The sequence below is a fragment of the Cygnus olor genome, chromosome 25 (genome assembly GCF_009769625.2).
Source record: "Cygnus olor isolate bCygOlo1 chromosome 25, bCygOlo1.pri.v2, whole genome shotgun sequence".
In the NCBI taxonomy this organism is placed as follows: domain Eukaryota; kingdom Metazoa; phylum Chordata; class Aves; order Anseriformes; family Anatidae; genus Cygnus; species Cygnus olor.
The window spans coordinates 4,156,649-4,167,127 of record NC_049193.1 but is presented as its reverse complement, the minus strand read 5'-3'; the positions used below and the strand labels follow the sequence as shown (position 1 = coordinate 4,167,127).

The following is a 10,479-nucleotide window of genomic DNA, read 5'->3' as shown; positions in this document are numbered from 1 at the left end:
GAGAGGGAAAAGAAAGCATGGGAGGGAATTATCCATGCACTGAAGGAATTGGTCGTTTGCTGCATGGAGCAGTGAGTCAGAGCAAGACTCAGCACAAAGTGTGTCCTGGCTGGCTTTTCCTTCTCCTGGGAGTACGCTGGTTTCTCTCCCTGCATGACTGCATTGACAACTCCAGCCTCTCTGGTAGAGTTTGACGGGATGAGCAGGGGTCTGAAGTGTCTGAAGGCCACCCAAGCCTTTCTCAGGGTCTTCAAGACCAACGAACCTTTCTGCCAGCACAGCTCTAAGTCATTAACCATTACAAGTGGTTGTGGGTTGAGCAAGGAGCCTTCAGCCTCCCTCCCCACAATGTATTCAGCAGGTCTTTGGATTAAGCTTTGCCCTGTAAGGCTTGCAGGGACAAAGCAGGCTATATGGAACAGTTAAATACAACAAGACTGGCCAAAATTTGGAGCACAGTTGTACAATGTCTCGGTATGTGGAACACCTGGGCCCAGCAACCACTTTTTTTTTTTGCAGATAGAATTAGAGAACATCTTCCCTTCTCTGCAGGTCCAGAAGGAGGAAAAACGGTCAAAGCTTGGAGAAAGAGCCTGAAACTGGATTTTAAAGCAGTTCCGCACTGTGACAGCACTTCCTACACCGAACACCACACTAAAAACCACCCTCTGCTTTCCTCATTGTCACAGGAAAGGAACAGCCCCAACCAACCAGAAGGGAAACTGAGGCCCATTTCCAATCTTGGCTGTGTTTTCAGATGAAAAGCCAAATTCCACTCTTCTACCAGCTTGACCTCTATGTCCATGACTCTGGGGATTGCTTTTTGCCTGCAGACGTCCCAGTTAGAAGTATCAAGTACCCGTGGCCATCACTGCTACCAGTGCCCCAAGGGGGAAGTGGGGACACGTGTGCCAGGTTCCCCAAGGGCAGGGACCTGCTCTGGTCTTGTCCCTGTTGGCCATGTCATGCTGAATGGGTGCACAGAGCAGTCCCAAGGGGGCTGGGAGGATGGCTGCAGGGTGACAGGAGACAACAGAGGAATGCTGCGGTGGCGTAACTCACACAAAGAGCCCCAAAAAGCAGCCATCCTGGAGCTGCTTGGAAACAAAAGCATGTGCAGTTACATAAAATAATAATATATCAAAGGCAGATAAAGTCAGGCTAAATCGCTCCTCTCCCTCCTTCCTGGAGATCCAATATTTCTCTTCATTTTCCCCATCCCTAATACCCATCTCCTACGTTTGTCTCTGCGCCGCACCAAGGAGTTTGAGATTAACCATGACGAATGGACTGATTTCCTTGTCTCAGGGACTGTTTTATTTTTCCTTTGCCACATCTGACAAGTTGCATTTTGCTATAAATCCCCTCAATTAGGCCTTTAAAACAGCACTGCAGTCATTTCCCTGATATATGGGAAAGGAATTATCTTCAGGTCCCTGGCAACCAATTCCTTAACTAAAAATAGTTGGTGCTCACTTTGGCTTTCACCCCACACTCCGGGCACCTGAGATGACAGTGGCTATTATCACATGTGTCCTGGCCTGGACATCATGGGATGGCTACTGACTAGCCTCAGGAGGACGAAAATGGTGTTTTCTCCTGGCATTTCTGACCAGCACACGCCACAAAGCCTCGCTTGTGGCGTGAGAGTGAGGTGCGACTCAGCACTGCTGGGGACCGGGTCAGACCTGTGGCTATTGGCAAAGGGGTGAATGCTCACCCAAGCCTGATCCTGCAAGGATGTGGGAGCAACACCCACTTAGGCAGTGTCAATCCTACAGCTCATGAAGTTCAATACCAAAAAAAAAAAAAAGCCATTACCAGAGAGCTGAGCTGAATTTGGGGCATGGTGTGGAAACAGGGTCCCCAGTGCTCCTGGCTGCAAGGTGCCTCCTGTGCCTCATAGACGTCCCCAAAACCAGAGCATGGAGCCATGCCCCAGCCCCATGACACTCTTGGGGAAGGGGCTGAATTTTCCTGCCCATGGGGAAATGCCAGCAAAAATTCTGCCTTGCCCCAGCAGACTCAAGCCCTGCCTCCTCACCACCAAAGAGGGATTTTTCCTTTAGAAAGTTTTGAAGTGAAAGGCAATGCAGAGGTAGCTCTGGAGCTTGTCTTGTCCTGTCACTTCTGGGGGGTAGGGATGTTAGGAGACTTAAGAAACAAAGAGTTTCCTCAATTTATCAGAGCTTTACATATTTTCAAACTTATTTTCCAAAGCAGTGACACAGTTGGTTAAATCCAGCTAATGCCGGAAGATTTGCGTCTGGGTTGTTTATTCCCTTTAATGACTGGGCTGGGAGCTTTCACCCTTTGAGCTCTGGGGTGGGCCATTGGTTGCAGCCCTGGCCAGCCACTCACACCTTGGTCCAGCAGATGCAGGATGTTCACCTTGTCCATGCTCTCTCCTGTGCTTCAGAGGCAGAAAGTGGCTCAGCGAAGATGGATGGAGGCTTCGGCTGGGAATCCATCAAAGGACGCTGCCCTCTTATTGATCTGTCTGCCACGTGCTGTGGTCAGAGGCTGTGACTGGGACAAAGAGGGACGCATAGTTCTACACCCCACAAGGAGCTGGCAGCAGAATCAGGAAGGGGAAATGTCTTTCATACCCCCCAGAATGGTGACCCCGAAGGTGATGTCTCCCATTGTCCCCTTCCCAGCAGCACACCTCAACTCTCCTTATTTTCTCAAGGAAAATGGATCTATAACTTGCTGCCTGGATTTCTGCTGCCAGGTCATTGAGCCAGGCTGCCCAGGGCAGGTGCATCAACCATGGCTAGAACAAACACCCCAAGCCCGAGATGGGTGCAGAAGGGATGCCCAGAAACTGCTCTAGCTTCACCCAGAGATTCACCCAGCTCAGAGGTGGACCCAACCTTGGCCATTGTGCCCCCAAGAGATGTGGGACACCACCCCAGAAGCTCAGGCTGGAGGCTTCCAGGCAATGGCACAGAACAGAGACCCCTTAACATCCATGTTTTAGGCTAGAGGGCATTTGTTAGCCCCAGAAGCATTGTCCAGGCTCCCCTGCATCACCCCCCCCTGCTCTCCCCCTCCCCAGGACACATGTCTGCCAGACAAGTGCCCCCCGCTGTCAGTTCAAGCCCCACTGCTCCCGCCCCATTGCTTCTGCCCCTTCTGCCACCCGTCCTATGTGAAAAACAGCCCTCAAGCAGCACCCCCCTCCATGACTCAGTTTGTCCTGTTACGATCAAATTTCCCCAGCATATCCCTGCTGCATGGAAGGACCCACGTCCCCCCCTTGTCCCTACAGTATCTCCATCACGAGGAGGGGCTGAAGTCCATTCTCCCCCATCCCTTTGGGAAGTGGAAAGGGGCTCCCACCTCCCTCTGATTCACCAGCCGGTTTGCAAGGAGCTGCCAACTGCAGCAGGGACAGGAGGGGAAGCTTCCCTTTCCCCTGACCCTGTGCCAGAACAAAATCTGTGAATGCATCAACCCCCCTGCAAACTGCAGCCCAAATCCCGCTGCATGCAGGCACAGGTGCCCGCAGCCTCCGCATGAGAGCCCGCAGCGCCAGCAGCAAAATGCCGGCTTTTGCGGGCAGAGAGAGGAGAGGTCCGGGTCGTGGGGGGGAGGAACGGGGGGATGCGGGACTTTTCCGCTGCCGAAGATGCTGAGAGAGAGGAGAAAGGGAAAAAAAAAATAGTTGGAAGGCACCAGGGAGGTGGAGGAAGGAAAAGGGGAGGAGGAAGAGGAGGAGGTGGGAAGGGGGGAGTGGGAGGCTGATGTGGAGGGATGTAGCCCATCGGCAGGCGAGCGGCAGGGTGGGCAGCCGGAGGGGCGGCTTCCGGGGAGGTTATAAAGGCAGGAGAGGGTCTCTGAGCGAAGCGGGGGGGCGAAGGCACTTACCCGCTTCCTTGCAGCCCCGGCGCGAAGCTCCGAGGATTTTGCAGACCCGACGGCAGAAGGAGCCCAGCAGAAGCGGGGAGCGCTGCCGGCCATGCCCCGGGGAGCTGGGCACAGAAGGAGTTAAGGATGGTGCCCAGCCTGCGTCCTGCCCTCCTCCTCCTCCTCTTCGTCCTGCAGGTAAGGTGCTCGCCAGCCCTCTGCTCCCCCGGGGGCCCTCCTGCCTCCCTCCCCTCGGCACCCTGCCCCGCTCCGTGTCTCCGCGACGACTTTTCCCTTTCTTTCCAGGAAGGGAAAAGTCAAAGGAGACACAAAGAGCCCCCGGGAAGGATCCTCCACCTGAGCATGGGGTCTTGGCAAGAGCGCCCAAAAACTAGCGGGGAGGGGGCTGGAGCCAGGGACTCACCACCAGGTCCCCCCGAGAGCAGCCCGGCTCTTCCAGCAGCTCCCCACCTCACGCCTCCCAGTGAAACCAGCTGCCACCAGTAGCCCTTAGCCACCCCCTCCCAGCAGCCTACTCTGGGGGTGTGATGGATGGGGACAGCACAAATGCGAAGCTGAATTCTTCCCCCCACCTTTGATTGATTTCCTAAAGAAACCTCTCCTTTTTTTTTCCCCCACCCACAAATCTCAAGACTTTCCTCTCTGAATTGCTCACGGTGGAACTGGAGCCACTGCTAATTTTGCAGCTCTGCACAAAATGCAAATGCTTTGTCAGAAGCAATATTTTTCTTCCCTGAGGGCTCATCAAGAAAGCAAATGCTCCCAGCCCAAAGCATGTTCAGATCCCAGACCCCAGGGAATGAGGCGAGGAAAATGTTTCCAGTGAAATCCCGAGCATTATTTTAACAGACCTAGGTGGGCAGTTAAACAAAATGACCAAGTTTTTGATTAAATCTCTGTGTTGAGAGTGTTAAAAAATAAATAAATTTGCCTGGTTCTCTGCAAAATGCTGTCTCAGTGGCCCAGTTGTGACTGCAGAATTAAAAGGACGGAAAACACAGAGGGTCAGCCCTCACCGTTAGCACCTTTGTGGTTCATACCTGCAGGCTGGTTTCTTACCACCCAAATTTAGCTGCACCTTTGGATAAAAAGCTCTCACCTGGGTGAGAAGAGCTGATGAGCACCCAGTGACTGCCCTGCCAAGTAGGTGCTGCTTTTTAAAGCTTCTTTTGCTTTTAACTGCACAGCCCCATCCTGTTTTTTAAGAGCTTTTTTTTTTTGGGGGGGGGGAGGGGGGTTTGTATTCCCTAGCTCAGGTTTTGCTTGGCTCCAATGTAAGCAATGAAGGTGAGATAGAGCAGGAGCTCTTTCCCCCACCCAGGTGCCCCTTGGCTGTTACATGGGGACACCGTGGGCAAAGCCACCACCCTGATGCAACAGGGGCAGGATCTGGGATAGGGACAGCCAAGCAAGAATGACAGATCCCCGTAGCTACTGTGGGAGCAAGAAGTGGTCAGAAAAACAGTGCAAAGGTACTGAGACACAGCTCCCATGCTCTGCTAGACCCCGCCAGGTTTGGGGGTTTCCTTAGCCGCTCCCACATGTTCCCCAAGGGTGGTCTTCCTGTGAGGATGGAGGCTGAGTCCTCAAAACCCTTCCAGAGTTTGAGATAGAAACCACCCAGCACTGGGGCTGGGGCCAGGAAGAGGGTCACAAAAAGCAGCCCAAGCAAAGAGGAGTTTCCCCCAGCCAGCCCTGAGCAGAGCACCCAAGCTGAAAAACACTCCTTCACAACCCATCCATCTATTTTGTCTTAAAAATATATGTATTGAATATTTAGATCCTTTTCTAGCATGATCCTACACTCTCAAAGAACACAATGCCCTGGCTCCATGATTTTCCCAGTGGTGTTGGGACTGTCCCCAGGGTCTGGCAGTGCAGCCCAAGCTGTGGGCAAAGCCAAGCTTCACTTGGGGACAGGGTTAGCTAAAAGAAACAGGAAAACTCCAGCCTCAACCAAGCCCATCCCTGCAGCCAGCAAGCACAGAGACCTGCAGCAGCTTGGCTCCGACAGAGCCAAGGGGCAAGTCTCTCCTGCTTGGGCAGGCTTTGCATCCTGCAGATCCCTGGGCTGGCACAGCTAAGGTGTTCCCTGTGCATCAGTTCTAGTTTAGCATTGGTTTGTCCACCTTGCCATGCAGAGCAGACATCCCTTGAGAGGGTCAGACAGACAGACATGGAGGCAGGCAGCTAACTTTAGGATCTTGCTCTCTGGCATCCTGCACATCATTTAAACTAAACACGTGGTTGAAAAGAACAAGTTCAAGTGCAGTGATGTCAGGAACTGATGACATTTTGGGGGCTGATAATAGTATAGAAATGTCTTACAGAGAACCAGGTCTGATGGTGGGGGGTGGTTTCCCCTATCCCTTAATCCACTCCAGCAGCAATAAGCTCCAGAACCAGCTCCCCACCCCTTTGCTGCTGTGTAGGACACAGAGACACAGACACTGGAGATCTCCTCCAGTCCTTGCATTCCTTAAAAGCTGGAGTAGATGCAGTGTGTATGAGCTCACCCCCGTGGTTTCACATTTTCAATGAAGAAGTGAATGGAAATGGCACAGCCTGTTCCCAGAATAGCTGCTCTCTCGCCATAGGATGAATATATAGAAATGCAATGAGAATAGCCTGCACAGAAGGCTCGATCCTGCCCTGAAATACAGCCCTGCTCTGCAGAAATCTCGCACAGGACTGGCTCAGAAGTTAGTTGGGAACAACCAGCTTGAGCTGTGGTCCGAGGCTGCAGCATTTGGAGAGGTTACATCTGTGTTTTTAACACAGGAGAAGGGTATCCAGACCCAAAGCCAAGCACAAATCTTTAGTGGAAGTCCCTGAGCAAGCAGCCCAAAGAGCCTTTCTCCAGTGCTTGAGAGCTGATGCTCAGGAGCGGATAGCTCTTTCCAAAGATGGGAGAACATGCCCAGAGGCCCATCTGTTATATTTTTTTTCCTCCAACTGTATTTTTCCTAGCAATACCCTGGTTTATCAATGAGTCACCCACTCAGAAGCAATTGCCTCCATTCAGACAGCAATGGGCAAAGGGTGTTGGCCTTTTGCAGACAATAGCCCCCGTTCCACCCTGAAATCCTGCACGGCTCAGCCTGAAAACGCAATGGCAAATGCAGCTGATGTTTTGCTGTGGTCAGGGTTTCCCCAGACGTGAACACAGGTAAACTGGAGGAAAATTATTGGTGAATTGAATGGCAGATGCTCAGCCCAGGGCATAACCCTCAAAAGGTGATGGGTGAGGGAGAGTGATGGGACAGGTGAGGTCTGGGTCATGGGAGGCAGCTGGGGACAACAAATCTCCAGCCCCCAAAGTGAAAATATCTGAATGCACAGAGGTCCCATAATTAAAGTCTGCAGGAGAGTTTAATAAAAACACCTCGGAAAAGCAGTCCTGTGGATGTGCCCATCACTCCACGTCTTCTCTAGCAGCCTTTGCTCTGGCCAACCCAGAAGCCATAGGAGCTGCTTTGATTTACAGCGTCTCCTTCCCCAACTTGCTTGTGTCATTAGCTTCCAGCACCCGAATGACATTATTCTTTTTCCACCTGTCCCCAAAAATCCATGTCCCTTTTGATAGATAAATGAAGTCAGAATTATTTATGTGCAGTGAGAGACTGGAGTGTAATCCAGGAAAACCTTTAATTGCCCATAAATCAGGTTTTACAGGCACTCATTTAGCCCTGATTGATATTCTTTTGTTAGGTTCTGCATCCAGCGTGCTCAGAGAGAGACTCCAAACAGAATAAATGTTCACACCAAAGCCTCCGTCACAGGCTGGCCCTCTAACATGGCTAAATTCATATGTTCCCAGATTTTAATGCCAGATGGAAGCATTAACGCAGTCTGCTCCCTGTCTCCTCTCCCTCCACACCCCGGGTAACGTTAGCCATAGCAAATCCTCCCCTGGTTCTTACTTTGAGCCTTGATCAGCTGCTTTGCCTCGATGCTCGCAGGGCTCTCGATGTGGATTTGCACAAAAGCAAGTGAAGGAACATCAGTTCAAAAAGCAGGGGCCTCGAAGAAACCTTAACTCAGGGCATGGCAAAGCAGATGACTGTCAAGGCATGGAGTCCTACAGGGGGCTTTCATGGGCTGGGAGCTCCCTGGGGTTATCATTTGTGGCTTAGGACTTTTCCAAGGGATGAGAGCTCTCAAGGTGAGGTGGTAAGAAGCTGAGCAGCTGCAGTGGCTGGAAGTCAAGGAGCTGAGGACAAAGGGGTGAAAGCAGGGGACGGGGCGGGCTGGAGGCACCATGCCCACCTCCACGTGCAGCCGAAGGGCAGCTATTTGGGTGAAGCTTTGCAAAAGCCACCTCCAGCCTGCAGCTGTGGTGTCGGCAAGTTGTGCTGCCCTGTGCCCTCCCTGCACACTTGCTGGTGTTGCTCTGCAATCCAAGCTTGGCATCCAGCTCCTGCCGTGCTCGCTGCATTCAGTACCCGCAGTCTGGTGCCTTTTCCTGCAGGCTCGCAGCCAAGAGCAGGATCAGTCCTCAAGGTAGGTCTGGGACAGAGACTGCTCAGCCCTTCCCCAGCCTGTATGTCCTGACTGTCCCAGGAGGGATTTTCTTCTTCCACACATACTTTTGAGCAAGTGTGAAGTGGTGTCACAGGGTGGCAGCAAGCCCAGCTGGGCTGGAAGGATGGACGAAGGGGAGTGAAAGGTCCCTACAGCAAGGACACAGCAGGGTGGCTGGTGCTGCACCCATGCTGTGGTGAGCAACCACGGACACGTGTCCTTGGGTGAAGGAGCCAGCAGGGCAGAGCTGCTCAAAACCAGGTTTTAAGTGCATCTGATCAGGAGCAGAGGCCATAAAAAGTGTCTCCTAAGATAGATCCTTCCAGCCCAGGTCCTGTCCCCAAGTGCTACACGCAGGAGGATGTGACATCCCCTTCCAGATGCCTTCATCCTGAGGGATTTCCTGCAGTGACTGAGCCACTAGGGCTGCTTTCTGCTGCTCACAAAAGATCCCCCCACAACCCACCTGGGGGGGTCTCGGATGCTTTCACCATCCATCAGTCCCACTGACCTCCCTGACTCTGTGAAAAGCCACTTGCTCGTGTCTTGCTAATCACTCTGCTCTCCAGTTACAGCCCTGTTGGCCACGGAAAACCCAAGCCCCATCTTAGCTTGCTAATTAGGCCACGAGCCATCTATCTCGCTGCTTGGAGCTGTCAGCCCTTCGTGCCATGCAGATCCGATCTTGTTTGAGGCAATGAGATCTCGGAGGGGGGACAAGCCTTTCTCTGGGTAATATAGGATGGGGGGGTGATGTTTGACTCAGATGTTAGTTCATTAATTAATATCTGTGGATTGTTTTGGAGAGAGAAAGCACTGCAGGGGAACATTAATTCCTAATTGTTGTTAATTGAATTTTGCTGCTAGGTCAGTGGCAGGTCAGAGAGATGGATGCTCTGTGCGCACACATGTGCATGTGTGTGCGTGCGAGTTTGCTGCTCACACCCAGATCAGCAGTGAGATCCTGAGCATCCTCGTGCTGATGAGCTGGAACAGCTTTAAAAAAAAAAAAAAAATCAAGCAGCTCAGGGAATGGCTGGTGGGATGGGATGGGGACATCCCACCCTATGTGGTGCAGCAAAGCCTGAGCAAGATGCCCTGTGTGCCTCTTTTTCCCTTCTGGCCCAAGCTTGATGTGCTGGGGGTGGGACACAGACCACAGCTGGTGCTTGCTGTGGACAGGATACAGCAAATGCTGGAGCCGCAGCATGTTGCAGTGTCCCAGTCGTGCTCTGCAAGGTCCAGGCTTAATCAGGTGCCTTCAGCATCCGCTGGGATGCCTCCACATGTGAACTGGACATGTCAGCAGAGCCTGGGAGGGAGCTGAGTGGCTGCTGAGACAACAGCAGTGGAGCCATGGGTGGCTCCAGATGGAGGAGAAGCTGCTGCCAGCACGGGGCCATGCAGCTCCTGGCAGAGCACCATCCTCATGGGAGAATGCCATGGCTAAGCAGGACCTCTGTGCAAAGTGGTTGCTTCTGCAAAAGCAGATTACTTGTTTTAGCCTGCACAGCTGAACGCTCAACTGAAGCTCTCTTGGATTTTGGCAGCCTGGGAGAGGTCGCAGAGGTTTTCTTCACTGCAGAGCATGGTTTCCAGCAGCTTGTGTCAAAACAGGACCGGGAGGGCAGAGGGAAAGGGACGCTGGGGCATGCATGGCTCCAGCTCAGCCAGGCTGGGACCTGCTGGGTGCCATGTGGCAGCTTACAGCAGGGATGCTTTGGCAGGCAGAGCTGTGCAAGGACAGAGCTTTGACTTATTCCTTCTGCAAAGCCTGCAGAGGGGTTAAAGTAACCTGCAGGGGACAAAACACGCAAGAGAGCCTGGCCATCAGGCTAAATGGGCAGAATGCTTTTGGTTCATGCAAATGCACCTGGAGTCACTACCTTATCCCCTCGAGCTGCACAGCTGACAGGAGCAGGTAAAAAGGCTCTGGTGTGAGTTTTGGCCACACTGCAGTGAGACAAAATTCAGAGTTTGGTTTAAAAGCAAGCAAAAACTGGTAGTTTGTTTTGTTCTATTTTGGGGATTTTTTTTATTTTTTATTTTTTGATTTTGCAGTTTTAGCTCACTTACAAAGCC

The 10,479-nt window shown here is 52.3% G+C and overlaps 1 protein-coding gene and 1 long non-coding RNA gene across 2 annotated transcripts in view; one reads left to right on the top strand and one right to left on the bottom strand.

Moving 5' to 3' along the window:
* The window catches only part of LOC121059855, a 4,086-nt gene extending 41 nt beyond the window's left edge, over positions 1-4,045 (bottom strand). Inside the window, exons 1-3 of the long non-coding RNA XR_005814668.1 lie at positions 3,874-4,045; positions 2,362-2,529; positions 1-1,094 (exon numbers count right to left, since the gene is read on the bottom strand). The exon at positions 1-1,094 is cut by the window's left edge and continues 41 nt beyond it. This is a non-coding gene — a long non-coding RNA (uncharacterized LOC121059855). The remainder of the gene's footprint in view (positions 1,095-2,361; positions 2,530-3,873) is intronic.
* The window catches only part of LOC121059854 (corticotropin-releasing factor receptor 1), a 29,571-nt gene continuing 22,854 nt past the window's right edge, over positions 3,763-10,479 (top strand). Inside the window, exon 1 of the mRNA XM_040537022.1 lies at positions 3,763-4,050. Within this exon, the coding sequence (XP_040392956.1) occupies positions 4,000-4,050 (51 nt within the window). The 5' untranslated portion in view covers positions 3,763-3,999. The remainder of the gene's footprint in view (positions 4,051-10,479) is intronic.